The sequence below is a fragment of the Phaenicophaeus curvirostris genome, chromosome 4 (assembly GCF_032191515.1).
Source record: "Phaenicophaeus curvirostris isolate KB17595 chromosome 4, BPBGC_Pcur_1.0, whole genome shotgun sequence".
NCBI classification, from domain to species: Eukaryota; Metazoa; Chordata; class Aves; order Cuculiformes; family Cuculidae; genus Phaenicophaeus; species Phaenicophaeus curvirostris.
This window is the reverse complement of record NC_091395.1, coordinates 18,330,799-18,349,266: the sequence shown is the minus strand read 5'-3', so window position 1 is coordinate 18,349,266 and position 18,468 is coordinate 18,330,799. Positions and strand designations below refer to the sequence as shown.

The 18,468-nt window shown below is 42.4% G+C and overlaps 1 protein-coding gene across 3 annotated transcripts in view; it reads right to left on the bottom strand.

The window, feature by feature from the left end:
* Positions 1–558: 558 nt before the first annotated feature.
* AFF1 (ALF transcription elongation factor 1) overlaps positions 559–18,468 on the bottom strand; it is a 106,625-nt gene continuing 88,715 nt past the window's right edge. For 2 of the 3 annotated variants that reach the window (XM_069855359.1, XM_069855361.1), the window contains exons 12-21: positions 17,555–17,652; positions 14,048–14,285; positions 12,924–13,015; positions 11,982–12,045; positions 10,997–11,133; positions 9,787–9,858; positions 9,079–9,172; positions 8,950–8,993; positions 6,887–7,116; positions 559–4,122 (exon numbers count right to left, since the gene is read on the bottom strand). In XM_069855359.1, the coding sequence (XP_069711460.1) occupies positions 4,001–4,122; positions 6,887–7,116; positions 8,950–8,993; positions 9,079–9,172; positions 9,787–9,858; positions 10,997–11,133; positions 11,982–12,045; positions 12,924–13,015; positions 14,048–14,285; positions 17,555–17,652 (1,191 nt within the window). In that variant the 3' untranslated portion in view covers positions 559–4,000. The remainder of the gene's footprint in view (positions 4,123–6,886; positions 7,117–8,949; positions 8,994–9,078; positions 9,173–9,786; positions 9,859–10,996; positions 11,134–11,981; positions 12,046–12,923; positions 13,016–14,047; positions 14,286–17,554; positions 17,653–18,468) is intronic. The other variant, XM_069855360.1, reaches the window with a different exon arrangement.

Genomic DNA, 18,468 nt, shown 5'->3' with positions numbered 1-18,468 from the left:
CCACCATGGGGCATGAAATTCTGTGTTGATTCCCTGAGGAAAATGCTCCTCACAGAACTTCAGAAACGTATTCATGAACTAGACCAGAGCAGACCCTCCTCCCAGCACCAAGCCTTGCAGGACCCTTGTGACAAACACAGAGCAGTACGCTTCAAACACCATTTCTGTGTTTTTCTCCTTGTTTTCTTATTTAACCTGATCGACTGCACGAAACCAACCCATGGGACTTTCCTGTCAGTGAGTGCTAAGAGCCAGGATCTGCTGGCCATCAGCAGCTGACCCTAGCACAGTCTTCCCTGAATCCATTTTGGAAGGATAGGAGGCAGATGTCTTGAGCTGTGAGCCTCCTGCCTCTCTAAGCATCCAGACTTGGACCCACTCTTGTCCTTAAAGGAAAGGGCAAGGGGTGATAAACGGGAACAATTGTAAAAGAGGCTTCTTGTGCACAAATTCATACTTAAACCTCTTTCAGAAGGGAAACACTAAGATCATTCAGAGAGAAAAGGCAAATTACAGTTTCTCTACAAGAAACTGAGAACACGAAGACTCTTGCAACAATTCATAACAAATAGGCTATTTCATTTATTGTTTATTTCCCCACATGAATGAATCAACCATCTCAGAAACTCCATCACACACAGGGCAGAAAACATTATTTACAACAGGGACGTACAGCCCCAAAATAAGTTTAAGATGTACAGATTTATAACGGGAACCAAGGGCGGGGGGGGGGGGGGGGGGGGTACAAAACCAAAATCAAAGATGTTGCAGTCAGACTTTGACTTTCAGTTACAGTAGAGACCTCTGTCTCCATGTAAGTGGGGTTTCAACTACTAAATAAATGGCATCTTAAAAATAGAACATTTGACAATTTCAACACATGTATTATTTCTTCTAAATAAATATTGCATGGAAATGATGCTGCTTTGCCACCATAGCTGCCTTCCCTCCTTCTGGGACTCAACCATCACCTCTGTTTTCCCTTAGATTCATAGTTTTGTTTCCTAATGGCAAATACTATTTCCTCCACTCTTATGTTTTGGTTTGGGGTACTTTTTCTTCTTTTTTTTTTTCTTTTTATTTTTTTTAAAGGCCTGAACAGGCCCAAGTGAAAATGGTGAGCATCTTTCCTAACCCTTTGCAGGTCTCTGACCTGGTTCAAGGTTGAAATATAATGGCTTTTTAAAAAATTACCTCTTATTTAAACAGTCTTTTCCATGACCTGAAACGAAACATAGCTTTGTGCTATGTACTGATGCTTCCACAGATTCTTTTTGAAATGAGTGCCCCCAGATAACCCCGCCACATGCCTGTGACACAAATCGCCCATGATCTTGTTTCCTCCAAAGCCCAGAAGATTTTGACCTGGGAGCAGAAGCAGCCCTTGCACAAATGTCTCCGCACAGTAGCAGAGCACACACTGCTTTTTCCTAGCTGTAAAGAAGCAAATGCCAGTAGTTCAACAGCCTTTACTTGGTGTCTTCTTACCAACTTTGCTTGCCAGACGCCCTTGAATGAGCTTTCCTAGGAGCAGGGCTAGGGATTATAATATCACCATCTGGGCATCAAGGTGCCCAAAGGGCAGGTGAGGATAGGACCCGGTGCGCTGGCTGCACCAAGCTGTACGTAGGATCGGGGCAGCTACACGCCATGCCTTGTGGGTTGTGGCAGGTGGTCCCTCCAGGGCAGATAAGCTGTGAGCAAGCAGCTCTCCAACAGGAGCCTGGCCTGGCAGCAGGGAGGGAGATGGGCGTATGTGAAATTAAAGTACTGGGGGTACCGTGTCCCTCCTTCACCTTACGCTTATCACTAACCATCTGCTATGGTACTTGCAGATTCCCACAGTGGTTTTCAGGTTCAATAAAGCTTTCTTCCTTCCTTCCTCCTCCTCAGCTGGTGATGCTAAAAACAGCTTTGTTTAAGACAAAGTCAAAAGAAGGCATCAACCCACAAGTCTGGAATTGAGCTCCAAAGTGCACATCAAGCCTTCAGGCCAGTTGTCCGTCCCATGCTTCCTGAGAACAAAACAGTTAATGCTGAGCCTCTTTCTGTCCCTGGCTTCCTCAGAGCAGTTCAGGGAGGAGGAGCGCAAGTGAAATTTGATAGTTAAAATGAGGATAGGGGGACACGGGCCTTCCTTCCACTGGTTAGGACAGCTTATCCCTGAAATGCACTAAGGCTTTTAATAAAGTGAATATAAAAGGACAGTCCCTTGAATGTGTGGGAAGACCCAGCCAGGATCCCAGCAGTTCTACACTGCCAGGGTGAATGAGAGGAGAGCTCCCTTGTGCCCAGCACTAGGGCAGAGCTGCAGTATACCCCTGCCAGCTCCTCACAGAGGTGAGATGACTCCAGGCTTCCCCATGGCAGGGGCCATTTCTACAGAAATTACTTTTGGAAATGCAGACCTTCTGCTATTTATTTACTGCCCATTCTCGTGAGCCTTAAAATCATAAGCAGGTATTTTACAAAGTGGGAACTGCTGCACACATGCAGACCTGCTCCTCTACCCTGAAATTATGTGGGAAAGGAAGCTAATTCTTTCCTATAAGTAAAATTATTTTGGGGTACCATCCTTCTCCTTGCCACTCCCACAAGCCTGTCAGAGATAGGGTGAGGGATGTGAGAGGGGACCAGAGGACTAAGGCACGCTATTAGATACGAGGATAGTAGGATGCTGCAGTCACACAACAGGAAATATTTGGGTAGAGAAGGGTGTCATCTTACTGAATACAACAGTGCCACAGATTCTGCTTTCGCTGTTACTGTCACTTGCAAAAAGGCAATTTCAAAAATGCAGCTCCTGACAATGAAACAATGCTTGCAAACAGCTAATTATCCCCTTTTGTGTTCCCATTACAGATTCCTAAGTTGCTGGGCCCACCTTGTAGCTTGGTTGAGAAAGAACATGAGTCTTCTCCCACATGAAGGATGCCCTACTTTGGTACTAATTCTTGCTCTTTGATATTCACCAAGAGCAGCAAGGGTTGCAGTAAAATATCCAAAGGCAAAATTTGTCTTATGTTCCACATCCAGCCACTTAGTCCCTCCATAAACAGAAGTGATTCCTCCCCATGTGAGCTCTCAGACTTGGAACAACGTCCAGGCAATCACAGTGACCCAGTACACCTGCCCACCCCCACCCACTGAAAGAACAAAAAGCAACCAGACAAGGAGTCCTCAGAGAGAGTGACATCCCTCCACTACAAAGGAGAGGCAGAGCTGTTTCCAACTACACCTGGTCAATTTTGTCACCCCAGCTGTGTTTGGCTTACAAGGCTTAAACCAAACAAGACCCTAAGTAACACTGTTCAAGTGCTAAGGGCATGTGTGTGCATGAGTACATGGCAAGGAAAAGGACGAAAGCAGCGATGACTTAAAAAGTGAACTTGCAGCACTGAATGCAGTGGCTTCCCCAGACTCTCAGGATAGCAGCTGGTGGACAAATGCAAGAGGGTGAACTTGGGAAGCAGGCAAGGCAGACCACGTTGCTGTTTTTATCGTGCTGATGAAGTTGCTACTTGCCACATGAGGAACAAAGACACCAAAGATTGCATCCACGCTCGCAAGAACACTTCTCTGACATGTCTTCTGGGAACAACTGTTACAGACTGTGGGATGTTGCATAATAACTTCTGGAGGCAGATTTCCTTCTTGTCGGCACTTCTTCATGTGTGATTATTGTCCTGCTGGTTATTCATAATAGAAATGTTTATAGACCATCGATACACTGAGTCATGCAGACAATTCATTGCACTTCATCACTTTAAAGGAAGGTGCCATCAACGCTGAGGCTTTCCTCCATGTCTTCTTTTTCAAGGCAGCAAAGCACTACCCTAAAAACACAGTTCAAAGTTTTTCCAGTGTAACCAGATCCCTTCCACCTTGACTTAATTTTCCCTTGCAGGTGCTTTGTATCCAACGATTCAATAAGTCAGACTGTTTCTGAGGCTTCAAAAGTGCAAAAAAGTTCAAGGTACTTAGCCACCTTGAGCACCAGTTAAGGCGAATTTGTTTCCAGTCTCAGCCACTGTAAACCCTGTCTAGCGTAGTGTACCAGTTCAGTCATGCTACTGTTCAGTGTCAGAGTGCATGTCACTGTGCTGAGTTCAGCAAAAAACTCTGGAAAAAGGGGAGGGAAAGAGAAAATATTTGGTTGGTTTCACACAACAGGCACTTTCTGACAAGGCAAGGGGGCAGCGAGGGGCAACAGCAGCAGCACACCATCAATCAACAAGTTACGTTAAACAAACGTTAATGAAGAGACATCAGCAATATTAGAAGGCTGGGAAGCATAACAAACACGAGGCAGGCACGTGAGAGGAAAACACACATACAGACAAGCACTGGCTTTAAAAGGACATAGACTCCATGGCAGGTGGGCAAAGGTTGGGTATTCAGACCCTGTCCCTGCTGCATGCTTCTCCCAGATTTTAAACAGGCCAAATTTGGTTGTCTTTTTGCGTGACGCTCAGAAGCACACAGAGCACTCATAGGACTGGTCCCTTTCCTTCATCCATCCTCAAACCTTGGAGACATCACAATTTCTCAAGTGAACAGGTTTTGAAAAAAAACAACAACAAACAAACCCAATTAAAAAAAACCTTACAGTTTATCAGGCTATACAATTCTGATCTGGGAATCTTACAGCTGGGTACATGAGGCAGATTTAATGAAGTCCTCCTATACTGCCACCAACTTCAGACATCACACTCCTCCTGCACAGGCAAGAGATGACTCTTGCAGTGTACATGAACCTCCTGGGAGGTGCTGGCAGGATGCATGCCCTGCTCTGTGCTGGCAATCATCTGTGCAGGTGACAGTGAGTTATGGAAAATTATCACACCTACACCTTTTTAGTCACCTTGACAAGATATTACTGCATGACCTGCCTTTCAGTGACATAGTCTTGTCCCAGTCCCTCAGTCCCTCCTGCCTTGATGGTGTCACCAGGTATCTCTTCAGAAACTCTCCATTCTCAGCTCTCGTTTTTTACATAACAAAGATTGAACCTGGAGACTGAAAATTTCTGCTTGGCTGTGTGCAAGGAATTCTTCAGAAGCAGAGAGCACGACACTTTCATTCTATTACTTTCCAATTCAGAAGCAGAGAGCACAATTCCCATGATTTTCCTGCTTTGTTTACAAAGTGGGTATCCATTCCCTCTATGGGCAAACAAAAGAGCTGTAAGCAGAGACAAGGAGTTCAAATCCCTTGCCTGAGCAAACCGAAGATAATCTGATCTGTGACCACAACAGTATGTGAAAGAGGAGTGACTTCACATGCATGCGTGCAACCTCATCTTGTCATTGCTGTGGGAGAGCAGAGGCTGGAAGATAACTGGTTACAGCTTCACGATCTATGATGCTGCTCTGAATTATGGTGAGGAGCAGGGTCCTGTGCTGGAAGCACCTGGTTGTGGACCCACAGAGCAGAAAGCACTTCAGATATGCACAAGTGACTCAGACAGCAATTACAACTGCTTTCCACTAACTTGTGACTTCTCTGTTTAAGAAAACTCGACAGCTGAAGGCCACTGTTCATCCCTCTTCTTCTTATGTCCTATGAATTGCATAAAAGAATAAAGGATGTGGCCTTTTTTTCAGTTCTATGTACTCCCTCTCTTTACCTCTTAGAATCTGTATGTTACAGTGAGTATCAACAAATTCCAGTTCTTAAACTCCACCATCCTGAATGGTGACAAGAACTGGCAAGTTTACATGAGTATTTACTGCTCTCCAGCACAGATCCATACCCTTGTGAGTATTTATTGCCCCGGTCTTTATTCTCCTACATTAAAAAGGCAACACAGACCAGGCTTTGAATTTAGTCTTGACTGAAGCAAGACTCTGCTTAGGCTGTCCTCCCACAGATTTGACTCATTCCCCTTGCTTTTACCAGCAACATCCACAGCTCCTTCTATGTGACAGTCTTTTATCGGTCTTTTGAGAATACAATCCAAAATACTATACACACATTGCTGTGAGCACAGATTGCTCAGAGGACAGCCAACAAATTGGAGTTACTTTATTCAAAGATGACTGTAAAGTCTTTTGAATTTCAGCAACTGCCTCAGAGTATTTTTACAGCCTTCCAAAAATTCCGCATGGCACATTGTGCTTATTTCCTTCTGCAATTCTGCCAACATATTTTGGCAATGTATCCCTTCACACACAGTAGCTCACAAAACTGTTTTTTTATGAAAAATGACAGTGCAAATGCCACCTGGGGTAGCAGTTTGCAGACTGAACTGCACCCACTCCTTTTGCTTATTCACCACTGTTTGTACCACAGGACAATACAACGTTTTTAACAATGAAACTATAAAACAAAAAAGTAACAGCAATTTTAGGAAATTCTACTGGCAAATACTGGTCACTTGCCCAGCAAGGACTCCAATTCAAGTGCTGCTTAGTTTCTCTATTACATGGAGAATCCAGCTCAACTGTTTTCACAACAAAAATACCTGGAAGCTTGACAAACTAAAACACAAGGCTCCAGCCAAAAAAACTGTTCTTAAAGAAAGTGAGCCAGCTCAGAGAAGCTAAGTGTCTCAAAGGGGAAAACAAACAGCAAAACAACTCCTTATGCTTCTTGTGTTACCATGAAGTGAATTGGCTGGTTTCCTGCACTCAATACCCTTATCCCTCAGCTCCTAGACATTTGAAGATGGCAAGACAACCTTTTAATTGGAACTCATCAACAGAGCGCCATCAAGGATCTCTACCAATGACCTGCCAATATGCCACAGCTACCCATTGCAACATATTTTATCTTATGACCTTGAGTTATGGTGTTTGCAACACTGAATGTTAGGATTTAAGCAAATACAGATGTATAACCACAACAAATAATACAGAAAAGACAGAGGGGGGAAAAAACTTACCCTTATTCTTCCTGGCCAGTGCATCAGCCTGTTCCCAAACATCATACGCATAGAGGATATAGGAAGTGATGTTGATGTAGGAAGAGGTGATGTTTGGGATATTATAAGGGACAGTGACTGAAGAACCAATGCTGTTTCCACTGCAGTTGCTAGCATTCGATCCCAGCTGAGAACTCACAGAACCGGCAGGAGAAGGCATTGGAGAAAGTGGAGAAGGCGTGCCTGTGCTTCTGCAGGAGAAAGAAACACCATCATGAAAGTTCAGCTTTGGAGTCTTGCCACAAGACTGTGTTATGCCAGGAGCTATCTGGTATCATCCAGGTCTGCAGTATGTTGTGGAGTGATGAAAACTGAGATGTGTTCAGCTCTGTAACAAGTAATTGTCATTCAAGCACAAGGCCAAGGTTTTTAAAGTGATACTAAGGACTCCTCTTGACAAAAAAAAAATGTGTGACCAGACATCAGATAGGGCCAACTTTCACCTTCCAAAATATACAGCCACTTGTGGAAGCCTTCAACAGATTATCTAGGTGTTTTTTCCTATTACTTTCATTTCAGGCACGCTGAAGCCACCCACCTATGAAGGCTGGAGCTTTCTGACAGCTAATCCAAGTAGTTAGGTCAGTCTACACACACTTCTTTACAGACCTAGGAAAGCTAAATGTGGTCAGCTGCCTGCCTTCCAGACACAGGCTGGCTTCATCACAGCACTTCACCCCGACTACTTCAACCAATCTAATTTTAGTCACTGGTATGAGAGGGCTTCCACCACTGCTCTTGGGAGATCATTTACTTCCCAATAAATTATACCTTGCATGGTGGTGGGAAAATAACTGGAATTTCGGAATCACTATTAAAGACTAAGCAGCACCCTCTCAACTGCATTTTGAAAGGGACAGCTCATTGTCATTAAAACACAGGTCCAGTCTGCTGGGCATCAGGTCAGTTATGTGACAGCTTGCCTTTTGCTTTTGCTGCCACATATGCAGCAACACCACTGCAGATACAGCAAAAGGAAAAGATGTTAAATAACTCACAAGTTAGAAAATTAGTTTCTTTTTCTTAATTGGTGACTGAGCTAAAGAGAAAACTATTGAAGTATCACCCACCTCATAGTTATGCTAGCACAGAGTGAAGGCATAATCCTACTGGACAGTGACCAGGGGTATAGAGGTGGTAACCCATTAAGTCTCAAGAGGTCTCTAACAGAACAAAGATGACTACAGCAACAGGGTCTCTGAAACAGTAGAGTGAAAACACTTTCCTTCCTCCTCTGACCTGTTTCTTTGATAGAGAACTGCTCTGCTTGATACAGGGTAACCCTGGACATCATAACAAACTCACAAGATCATTTATGTTGGAAAAGACCTGTAAGATTATGAAGTCCAACTCTTAAGCTAACACTGTCAAGTCCACCACTAAACCATGTCCCTAAGCACCTTGTCTGCATATCTTTTACACACCTCCGGGGATGGTGACTCAACCATTTCCCTGGGCAGTTTATTCCCAATGCTTCATCACTCTTTCAGTGAAGAAATTTTTCCTAATATCCAACCTAGACCTCTCTGGTGCAACTTGAAGGCATTTCCTCTCATCCTATCACTTGTTACTGGGGAGAAAAGACCAACATCCGCCTCACTACAACCACAACAAGCAATAAGGTCTCCCCTCAGCCTCCTTTCCTCAGACTAAACAACCCCAGTTCCCTCAGCCACTTCTCATAACTCCTGTGCTCCAGATCCTTCACCAGCTTCATTGCCCTTCTTTGTACACTCCAGCGACTCAATGTCTTTCTTGTAGAGAGGGGCTTAAAACTGAACACAGTACCCAAAGTGTGATCTCACCAGTGCCAAGCATAGCGGAGGAAAAAACCCCTTTTCTAATGAGAAAAGACAGGAAAAAGCAGAAACATACTCATGTCCCCTAATAGTATGATTTCAGGTGGCAAGAAAGAGTGAGAGGTGAGGCATGCTCAAATGCAGTTTGCAACTCAAACACTCCGGGTACTGTTTACACTCACACACTTACAGACATATTACAATGTATGCATTTTTAAATCTCACCTGGCAACACATGGAGAAGGTGCTTGTGTTACTCTGGAAGAACTCTGCAGCAAGGAACAGAACTCTTGTTAGTTTTGGGCTATTCAGCAGACATCAGTAACTACTGCAGCTGTAGCAAGCATGCCCTACCTTGAAGTGGTCATTCAGGATCCTGGAATACTTTATTGCAGTGTCTTTTTTGTAACGAAACATCACCATATGCAGAATAGACTGGCAACGCATGCTGTGAACAGAAATACACCCAAGTGTCAGTGTTCGCACTCGCTGCTGCCTGCCTGCTCAGACTTGTAGGACAGAGGCAGGCACACATCAGCTGTACTGCAAAGTCAAGAAAGCTCAGAACTTCTTCCTCTTGCTAATCTTCAAAAAAAAGAAAAAGTATTCTATGAAAACAATCACATGGGAAAAAAGGAAATAAGGAAGGGCGACATCTGATCTCTTACATAAACAGGTGCCCAGCCTCTTACAGGTGCCACAAGCTGAGTAAGCCACTGTGTCTAGAAGCACCCCAGCTATGGTCAGCTACAGTTTTGCTTTTACAGCTCAAACATGGGCAGCCAAATCACATTCTTTCACCTTCAGTAAAAGCCCTTATGCACTCTCAAGTTTATAGGAGATCAAATTTTAAAGCCTGTGGCTTTTATACCTATGGTCCCTTGTGATATCCCAACTCACTTCAGAGATGTTCTAGTTCATTCTGGTTTTTTGTATTGTGGGTTTTATCCTTATTGAACATTGATTTCCATTTAACTCATTCCTTCACCCCCAGAAGTAATGGGTCTTTCACTCAATTCAAGTCTAAAGACAGAATAATAAGGCACAGAAAAAGTTACACACCATAACACAGCAAAGATTTTTTCATGTGAAGACGCTGACGAGTCTGCAAAAGGTTTCAATGTCATAATGAATCTAAGGAAACAAAATAAACAGAATCTTGTCAGCCAACAGTGCTCTGAAGTCCCACTGTCTATAAAAAAACAGTGCATGCCATTGTTTCAAACATCAGTCCAAAAGTCAGGAAATCTGCCTTGAGTTCTTAGTCTTGGCACCAAGTGCTTTGTATGATCTTGACTGTGTCTCAAAATGCTTTGTTTTCCACACAGTAGGAACAGATGTGGTCCCTTATGCAACTCACTGGCGCCTCACACTCATTAATGGGCAACATCCCTACAAGTAGATGCCCCTTGTAGGCCACCTACAGGCCTGGGGGCCCAGAACAGGTGCTCCCGCTGCTGAAGGTGCAGTATTAATTTAAGAGTTTCTGGACAAGACAGATAACTTAGTGAAAAATACTTCTTTTGGAAAAAAAAAACGTAAATCAAAATGGTGCAAATATCGTTTCTGAGAACAAAGCAACAGCAGCATCTTGGAAATACAGTCCATCAAGATCAGAAAGTAATTTAAAAATCTTGAAGCCTACCACAACAAAAAAGCCCTGACAGTTGTTTCAGCTCTCAGGTAAGAAGGTTATGCTGCCTGTATATGTCATACTGTCTACTATCTACACCCATCTACTGTGCCTGTGAAACTAAATGGGGAAGGTTGCTAAAAGTGTACTGATAAAGTGTACTGGTAGAAAGACATATGGGAGAAACCAGTAAAATATGTCTTCTATCAAACTGCAAAACCTTTGAGGCACAAACTGTTCTTCCACATGCTATAGTGTTGCTTTTTTGTTTCTTTTTGTTTTGTTGGTTTTTTTGTTTGTTTTTTTTTTTAACTGAAATACTACTGAACTCACATGCAAAAGCAACTTCAGAACTAGATAAAGTCAAAACTCCGTGTCTTCAATTGTCATAACCAGTGCCCTCTTGTGTACCTCAGCTGCAAGGGTTGAAAGCTGAGGAGGACATGGTGCCTACTTCTGACAAGCAACACTGAAACATTTCAAAGAATTTATCTCTGAAACCTCTGAATGGCCTATCTTGTGCTTGTACTCAAACTCCATGGTGGGAATCCAGAACTGTTACAGTTGCACACAAACAATCCAACTAACCCTTCCCTTCCAAACATGCTACCTAACCGTCATGCTTTGAAAATCACTTACTTGATGAGATCTATGGTGTCACTGAATATGTTGTAAGCTGGTTTTGGTGCTGGTGCATCTGATTCCAAGGCAATTCCATATTCAATGAAGGAAAGGGCAGCATCTAGGTACTGAAAAGCCTTTCCAGTCTTGTCAGTCTATTGGAAAGAAAATTCTCATTTTTAGACTAAGACAAAAACTACTTGCCTCAAGTGTACTTGAGTTCTTTTTTTCTCTCTAGTTAAGCAAGCTCTGAAGAAAAAAAAAAAAGAAGATGCAAATCAGGCCCTCAGGCGATAATTTAAGGGTTCTCAGTAGAAACTCTAATCTGGTCAAAGTCACCAGGTTTGTGTGCTCTGGCTATTTATTTCTCTTCGTCTTGCTCAGTGTTTCCCTCGAATAATTGATTATCTTCACCTTTTTTTATATTATTGCCTGGTTTTCAGGGTCTGCGTCGTGAGAGGCAGAAGGGGCTTTCCTACTGCACTACTCCCTTGCTTTGATTTTGCAGCTAAATGGCAAGCAGCAAGAGTACATTATCTGACTGATCCATAATTAGCAAAAATGTATGTTCATTTATGCACGCAGTTAAAACTGCACAGAGCAGAGAAATCCAGTTACATCCACAAAGGCAACTTCCAAGTCTTGTTCACCAGCAATTCAATTACTGTCAGGATCCTGGCATTTCAGAGTAAACTGTCTTGAAGCTAACTGTTACATCTATCTTCAAGCACTTTGTGATAGCTCTGCAAAGCAAACAGACCTGCTAACCTCAACGTCAATTCTGAATTCTGTTATTCTAATATTCCCTAGATGAGTTTATAACAAAGGGAAATATCTGTACATTTGGCAAATAAAGGCAGCCTCCTCACATATATGACATGAGCCTACTCCAAATATGGAGTATGAAATTAATGTTAGCTAGCAAATCTTGTTCATGCATCCACAGATATCAGGTCTGAACACAAGCACTCGTTAACATCTCTAGCACAGGGCCAAGACTCACCATTGCATCAGCTTTGTGCTTAAGCCTCTTGGCCTCTTCTATGTAGTATTCCATCGGACGCTGTCTGAATTAGGGACAGAAACAGGAAAACCAGAAAGCAGAGGAAAAAGAGCAGGATAATTATCAGTTTTACCTTCATATCTAGAGGATGCTATAAGTCCAAACATCCTGTTTTAGCAAGTCTTTTAGAGCCTTATCAAACACACATAGCAGTTACGATAGTCACTCAACAAACGTCTGCATGTTCCAAAATACAAGGCTGAATGCACAGATAAAAATAATTGATTTTAAAAAAAAATCTATGTTAGAATAACATTGAAAACTTACTTTCTGAAAGAAAAAACACTTGAGATTAGGCTACTATGAGGCCAAGTTTACAACTTCATTCCCATGGAAGATATTAGTTACGTGATCTCCTACCATTCCTCAAGTACAATACTTTACAGTACCACAGACTCATCTCAGACCAAAAGAGCTTGCATTCAATTTATCTGCTTACAAGTGATAGGGTCACCAAGGCTTCTAGAGTTCTTGGTCTCAATCAGCACAAACTGTGATAAAGTTAGATCATCTGTTCACCATACAAATAGCACACAGCCACCCATACACTAAAAAAAGTAGCAAGTGAAGAGTCATGTCCTCTCAGGAAAATTAGTGGCCTGCCCAGCACTTTGTCAGTTGTCAAGCATCAAACAAATTAAACCCCATCACTTGTAGTCAGGCAGAAGAGACCTCCTGCCAAAGTTGAGCAGCTTCCCTAAAACCAAGAACCATTGTAATGAGACCTTTGCTTTGTGCTGGGTGGGGCAAGTCTCAGACATCTCTCCCTCTTTTCTCCCAAAAGAAGTGCTGACTAAGAAGCAGAAGCCAGAGTGGCTGCAAGGCCAGCTTTGCCTCGTGTCTTCAGAAAGTACAGATGAGGGACGTAAAACAAAAACTTACTTTTCAAACTTGAGCTGAGGTCTTCTTGGTTTGGAGGTACCATTTGGCAAAGAAGGCACTGGGAAAGGATTTGTGACATCTTCTGCAGATCCCTAAAAACCCACAAAGTAGTGATAAAGCTGATTAGAGAGATATGTCTAAACTAATTCCAAAGCCTAATTTCAAGAGAAAAATGTTTAGTTGTCCAACATACTGTCTATTCTCCAGGCTCTCCTCCTCTTCTTACCTTCTTCCCCATCACTCTTCCCAGTAACGGAAAAGGAAACCTGGCTTCTTACCTGTTTGCTAGTAAGGCTTAATATCATTCAAACTTCTCCCAGGCATGGAGAAATTAAGTAACAGGTTTCCTTGCACAGTGGCTTGGATAGCAGTAAGGCTGTAATCAGCATATTTTTCGTGGCCACTAGCCAAGGCAGGAATGGGTAATATCGACTCACACTTATTTCCAGATTAACCCTGCAGTAACTGCTGATTCTCCATTACTAGCTACACTATCATGAAAAAACAAGCAGTCAGAAGCCAGCTAATATAGAGCGCACAGTCTGTCTCAATACATACACACATGCATACATGACAACATCCTAGATTGTATACACCCAGCCACCAGTAAATAGCACTATAATTTAATTTGATAATCCAAAAATGCAAAGATCTAGCTACAAGTATCATTAACAATTTTCTAAGCAAGCTATAAGGTATTATACCCAGGTTGCAGGCAAAACCACAAGTTGCTTGTTTCTTGCTTTTAAGCAATCCACACTTTCTTTTCATAAACACACTTATTTTTACACCAATGTTGTATACGCAGTTGCCTACAGTCAGAAACAGTTACTACCATAAACACGATTCTCTTGCCTTTGATTTTCACATGGTCACCCTCATCTCACCAAGTTTCACTGGTGAGATAAAAACAGATGATGGAAGAGAAGTTATAACATAGGCTTTCAGGCGAGCAACACACAGTCACAGCCATTAAAGGGGCAAAAAAAATGCTTCAAAGAGCTTTCTTTGGTTGCTGGTTTTTCTTCCTTCCTTTTTAACATCCTCAGAGCATATTTCTGAAGAGAATCACACAACACCCAGAAATCACAGGAAACATCCTACCAGTTATAATGGATACCTACTTTGATGCCCTTCGACAGTTCAGTGTGATTTCTCTCCACACTCTTGTGCTTGGAGAACAAAGGATCCTTGTGGCTGCTCTTGTTCCTGGCAGTGTTATCCACAGCAGGCAGCTCACTGCCCTCACTTCTGGGTCTCTTTTGTGTCACCTTGGTTGATTTTGGTGCAGGATGTGCTGGAGACACAGGTGGCAGTGGTAGCAGATCTTTCTTCTGTGCTTCAAATGAAGCTTTTGATACTCTGGACATGGGAAGCAAATTCAGCTAGTGAGATGAATATGGTGTACTTATAACGTAGGGATTTTTTTTTTAAGCTTATGTACCAATTCTATTTTAATTTCTCTGGAAGTGTGAGATGACACATTGACATAAAGAATCCAACAAAAGTAAAATGAAACTTCAGGGACGTCACTGTGCATTAGATACCACAGCTTCAGCTGCCAACAACATACAAGCAACTTGCTCTTCAAGTAGGAAAAAGTCTCAGGACTTGTCCTTGGAGTAAAGACATGTAACCAGAACACCAGGATGTTGCAAAAAGGCAACATCCAACACAGCCCCTTTTCACTGAAAGGGGGAAAGAGGTAATTACAGCAACTAAAATCCCTATGACAGATGGCCAAACAAGGCAATTTAACCACCCCTCTCTTCCCACTATGGTAGAAGGTATCTTCTACGATCAGAGATACTCACCCTGATACTTGATCCTGTAGGTGCTTTCACAGAATTAAACCAAGTTGTTTCTTTTAGACTTGCCAGCTCAACTAGACAACACTTAGAGAGTTGAGAGGAGTCAAGTAAGAGACTTAAAATGCTGCACCTTCATATGGCAGAGGCTGTCACATTTAATAAGATGATGGTGTATCATACGTCTGATCACCTCAAGTCAGGATTGCCAGCTCTATGGATTAGGCAGCTCTAAGCAGCACCAAAGAGCTCTAGCACTGAGCAGTGAATCCCAACTCATGGATTGCAACATCAGAATAGGAAGAAATTAAGTTAATCTGAGGGAAGACTGAGACACGACATTGCATCTTGCTTCATTCTGCTATGTATGGGATTGTCCTCTCCCTTCTTCCACAACCCACTTTTCCCATGGTACAGTCCATACTCACTTCACACATGCTCCCCAGCTTCATTACTCTGGTACAGCTGATGCTCCAGAAAGGATCATTGTACACAGAGCACAGAGGCATCCCCTGGCCTGATCCAGAACCCTCTCTTCCCCAAAATGCACCCTTATCCTTCCTACTCCAAAAGTCAGGACATGACTAAGATGGGTGCTCATTTTCACTGAGAAAAAATGGAGGAATGTACCCCAGAACTAAAACCTTTCCATTATTACCACAGCTGAAATACCCCTTCCCCCAACCAAATATTAGCCCCAGTGTCTCAATGCTTTAATTTCTCTGCAGAAAAGCAGTTTGCTCACTGTCAGGACAATGCTACATACCAATCAAAGTCAAGACCTCAAATTCAAGCCACAAGCAAGCAGGAATTGAATGCAGTAGCCCATGACTGATGCATCAGCCTCCACTCTGGGAACACTGCCTATTTGAAGACATGCTCTTGGAAGCACGCCCCAGCAAAGACCTCGCCAAAATTGCTGGCAGTACACTGGTATGCAAATTATGGGGTAAGTTTCAGCATATCTACCATAAACACTGCAACTGCTATACTGCAATAAATGAAAAATTCATGGTAATAAAGGCCACCCGAAATTCCAGACATAGATATGATTCAAAAGGCATGATGTTCATGTGTCTCTTAGGTCACATACAAACAAGACAAAGACAACAAGATGATTTTAACAGAGAAGGGAAATACTCCCTACCCATCTATATATACAAATTTGTTTTCTGGACCAGGCTTTGCACATTCCATCCCTACACAAATTTGGGCCAGTCACAGTGAAAAGCCTATTGGCACTGCAGCATCTTGGTTTGGTTAGAGAAAGAGGGAGTTACATATCCATGGAGTATTCCAGTTCAGCAGCCTGACACAGCAGCTAGGTGAGAAAATGAGGCTCTGCAATATCCATCACACCCACCGCTGTCTTCTCAGCTGCAAGAAGACACGTCCCACCTAGCACAGACACCACGTGCACCAGCAGGTAAGTAGTATTCAAAGCTTGTAACTGGTGACAGCAAGAGCACCTGAGGGAGTTAATATCTGACTTTTTTCTATCACCAAGACTTCTTCAGTTAAGAAAACAGCAATGATCAACAAGTCAAAATTTATGGACATACAGTTACACTTAGTACAGTATCCTTTCTCAAGAGGCTGCCAGAATTCTCTGCTGTGGCCATGATTGCTCAATCATGGGAACAAGAGTCATGACTTCTGGGCCACATTTTCAGCCATTTCACCTGTTTGCAGTGGGAATCTGAGCAAATAACTCAACTTGTCTGGACCTCAGTTTCTCCACGTACAAAACACATTTACATCACCTTCTCATCTCACAAAGACTAAGAATTTTCAACACACTTGAAGTGTCCCGAACCTGGTAAAAACCCTTCTGCTGCTTCCCACACAGTGAGAGAACAAACTTTCCCAAAATTAAGTATGACAGCAGAACCGAGACTGGGGAAGGGACAGGCGAAAAAAAGGTCACAGAATCATAGAATGATTTAGTCTGGGAGGGAGCTTTAAAGCTCCCAATCCACCTCCACTCTGCAATGAGCACGGGACATCTTCAGATGGATAAGTTCTCTTCCCATGCCCTGAAGCCCCTAAACTATCATGCAGAACAAACTTACCTTACTCCCCATGGAACAGTTGCCACCTTCCAGATCATCTAAGGCAACCATCTGCTGACAAATTGCCACTACTGTAGTCTGGACAAGGTGAAACAACTTCTGCATCCTGGCAGGTAGGATGTTTCTGGTTTTGTGCAGATTTGTTTCCTGCCTCTGCTCTGAAAGAGAGCAGTGCAATAGGCTCCCTACCAGCATAGAAGGAGAAGTAGCATGGGCACTTCTGGCAACTAAATTTTTTCCAACATAAAAAGATACTTTGAGCTACGTGCAATATATGGATCAGAGTACGCAGCAACACAAGGTGCAGGATGGACAAGTTCATGTTTAAGACACTGAAGTGTTCATTCCCATCTCAACTTCTAGAAATCAGGACAAATGCTATAATATTCAAGGCTTCTGCAGCAGAGGAAATCAAGTATGGAAGGATGACCAGCCACTAAAACATCAGCTTATGCCTGAATGATTAGAACGACAATCCTCAGCATTAAGAAGAGGGAGGAAGATAGGTGACACTCAGGTATCACTTCACATCTGCAACAAATGAAAAAGTGAATTACGTTCCCGTAGTCATGTGGTTGGTTGCAGGATGTAACAACAAATCTGCAGCAGATTAAGTGTCAGAAGGCACATTATGTTATAATATAAGCAAAGTCACAAGTCTAAGGACAGGAAGTAAAGTACTTTGCCTTAACCTTTTTAAGAAAGACTCAGTGTCATGCATCTTTCTGCCATCCCACCACTGTATACTCACTTCAGTTTACTGGAGTCAGTGTTAGCTGAAGAGTGCAATGATTTTGTTTCTTTTTCTGATTTCATTTTCTTCCTATTAACCTCCTTCTCCGCTTCCCTCTAACAGGAAGAAGAAAAAAATAAAAAAATCACTCAGATTTTGAAAGCTCATGTAAAGTACAGACCAACACAGCTAAGTTTGATTCTGGTTAAAAAAAAAAAGAAAAGATAAGATATTGGAACTGACAAAGTGGAAACGCAGCACACAGCAGATACATATTTCAGGCTCACTGACAAGTATCCTAAACAAACATTTTATCAGCTTTTGCTTGGACAGATTAATTATTTTGTAGTAGCAAGGATGAACTGCTAATCCTCTTGTTGGCAAAAGAAATAAAAATTAAGACACTTCTATTGCTGAAAATAAGCACTTCAACTGTTCTGGATGGGCTTTTTTCTCCTACTTGGTATGAATTGTATAGAAACATACTCAGATTCCTCATGGCAAAATCATGAGCTGGAAGCAATTCTGTTTTGTGGTATGCCTTATCAAAAGGAAAGAAAAAATTGGATTGACAGAAGAGTTACATCACTCGGATTCCCCAGATGTGCAAAGATTCTTGGTTTTATTAACATGAATTCTATACAGGTGAAATTTTAAAGTCAGATAAAATTGCTGCCATTGTCTTCCAGAAGAACAGGAACTATTAAGGCAGAAAGTAATAAATAATATTTATTTGCCCTACATAGATCTTAAACACCAACATGCAAATCATCAGCTCACCTGAATGAAAAACTTCAGAATAATTTGCTATAAACCAAGAAAACATAAAACCCATATTGTGCCTGCTGGTAGCCAAAAGCATTCCAGGACTGTCTCTCTCCCAAGACTAAATCCAGGTTTCTGCTGCTGTGATGGAGCTCAGTGGGTAGTGC